The sequence below is a fragment of the Salvia splendens genome, chromosome 5 (genome assembly GCF_004379255.2).
Source record: "Salvia splendens isolate huo1 chromosome 5, SspV2, whole genome shotgun sequence".
Taxonomy (NCBI): Eukaryota; Viridiplantae; Streptophyta; class Magnoliopsida; order Lamiales; family Lamiaceae; genus Salvia; species Salvia splendens.
In genome coordinates this window covers 36,287,779-36,289,157 of record NC_056036.1, presented here as the reverse complement: position 1 = coordinate 36,289,157, position 1,379 = coordinate 36,287,779, and the positions used below count along the sequence as shown (strand labels likewise).

General features: G+C 42.6%; 1 protein-coding gene across 1 annotated transcript; it reads left to right on the top strand.

Annotated features, from left to right (window-relative positions):
• The first annotated feature begins 560 nt into the window (after nucleotides 1-560).
• On the top strand, nucleotides 561-1,064 carry LOC121804214 (disease resistance protein RPP13-like). The gene has a single exon (XM_042203740.1). It carries the CDS (start codon nucleotides 561-563, stop codon nucleotides 1,062-1,064), a length of 504 nt encoding a protein of 167 aa, XP_042059674.1.
• The last annotated feature ends 315 nt before the right edge of the window (nucleotides 1,065-1,379 follow it).

Sequence of the window (1,379 nt, the reverse complement as noted above, 5' to 3'; positions counted from 1 at the left end):
ACCACTTTGCTTTTTAGATGCTTTTTGCTTTTTGTCCTTCACCTTTAGTACACCCTGCAGATCTGTCAGCCTAGTCACCACAACTACTACTTATTCTCTGCTTTTCTGTTTAGCCTTTTATAGTAACCTAGTACTTTCCGCATATTTTCTGTTACACCGCATCCACCATAATTCCACGTACACTACTACATGTCGACCACCATTCACCCTTCCTAGTCAGTAGGACACCATCTTAATTTCTCGTCTAGGTAGAGACTCAACCCAAGCGTGCTAGCTAACCAACCTTTCCAAATATCACCGCGGTAGTTTAAACGCACCATCTCTGTGGGATTCGACCCCTACCTTCACTATACTACCCAGTGGAAGAGGGTTGAGGATTCTTTGAAACCAGGGTCTAGGCTTAGTTAGGATCTCTATCCTGACCAGTAGGATATATCCTTGCTTGAACGACACCTACGCACCCCTGTTGTCTTTCACAACTCCCTTACGGTTTTGATGAGCTGAATAGAGTCACAGAGGAAATCCAGTCGATCATTGGAGAAGTCAAGGGCATTAAGAACATGGATGATCCCGGCGACGAGTTAATCGAAGTAATTTCTATACTTCGTGAAGAGCCATCGAAGATAAGATTTATCGCATTATATGATAAGGAAGGTTTGGGGAATACATTCCTAGCCAGAAAGGCTTATAGTGATCCATCAGTTGTGGAGCATTTTGACATCCGTGCTTGGGCCACAGTATCTGGAAAATATCATCTGCCGAAAGTGATTCGAGACCTTCTGCGTTCCATGAATGTCGAGAGTTCTTCAAATAGCGAGAATGAACTGATTCAGACTTTATTTGGAAAACTGAAGGGGATGAGGTATCTTATTGTGCTTGATGATGTTAAGGATTTCAATTTTATTGATTTTCATAAGCTAAGATATCAGATGTTTCCCAACGAAAACAATGGAAGTCGAATAATCGTAACCACGACATCTTTTATGTTTCTTAAATTCTCAGACTGTTTTGTTTGGGTTGGTTTTATGTATGAGTATGAGGATTGTGCTTGGAATCTGGGCTAAATTCCACGAATGTACGTAATGGAAGATAATATCAGCCATTTGTACCCGGAAAAAAAACATTCCCAGTGATGGGAAAGACGCGTCAGCCTCTTGCGTGTTTGGTTAAAACACGCGATAGTCTCTTGCGTGTATACAAAACACGCGTTACTCTCATGCGTGTTTTAATGAATGAAAAATCGACGCTTCTCCCCTCTTCCTTCACTCCCAGCAGCTCCCTCTGCACGCCCAGCGACGAGACGGCAAATTCGTCATCTAGCCGATGAAAATCGAAGTGAATCCGACATCTAGCTGCTCCCATTCCTCTTTTAAGTGTTG

What these genes read in the sequence shown, in the direction of transcription:
- LOC121804214 (XM_042203740.1), top strand. Translation starts at nt 561, where the DNA reads ATGGATGATCCCGGCGACGAGTTAATCGAAGTAATTTCTATACTTCGT.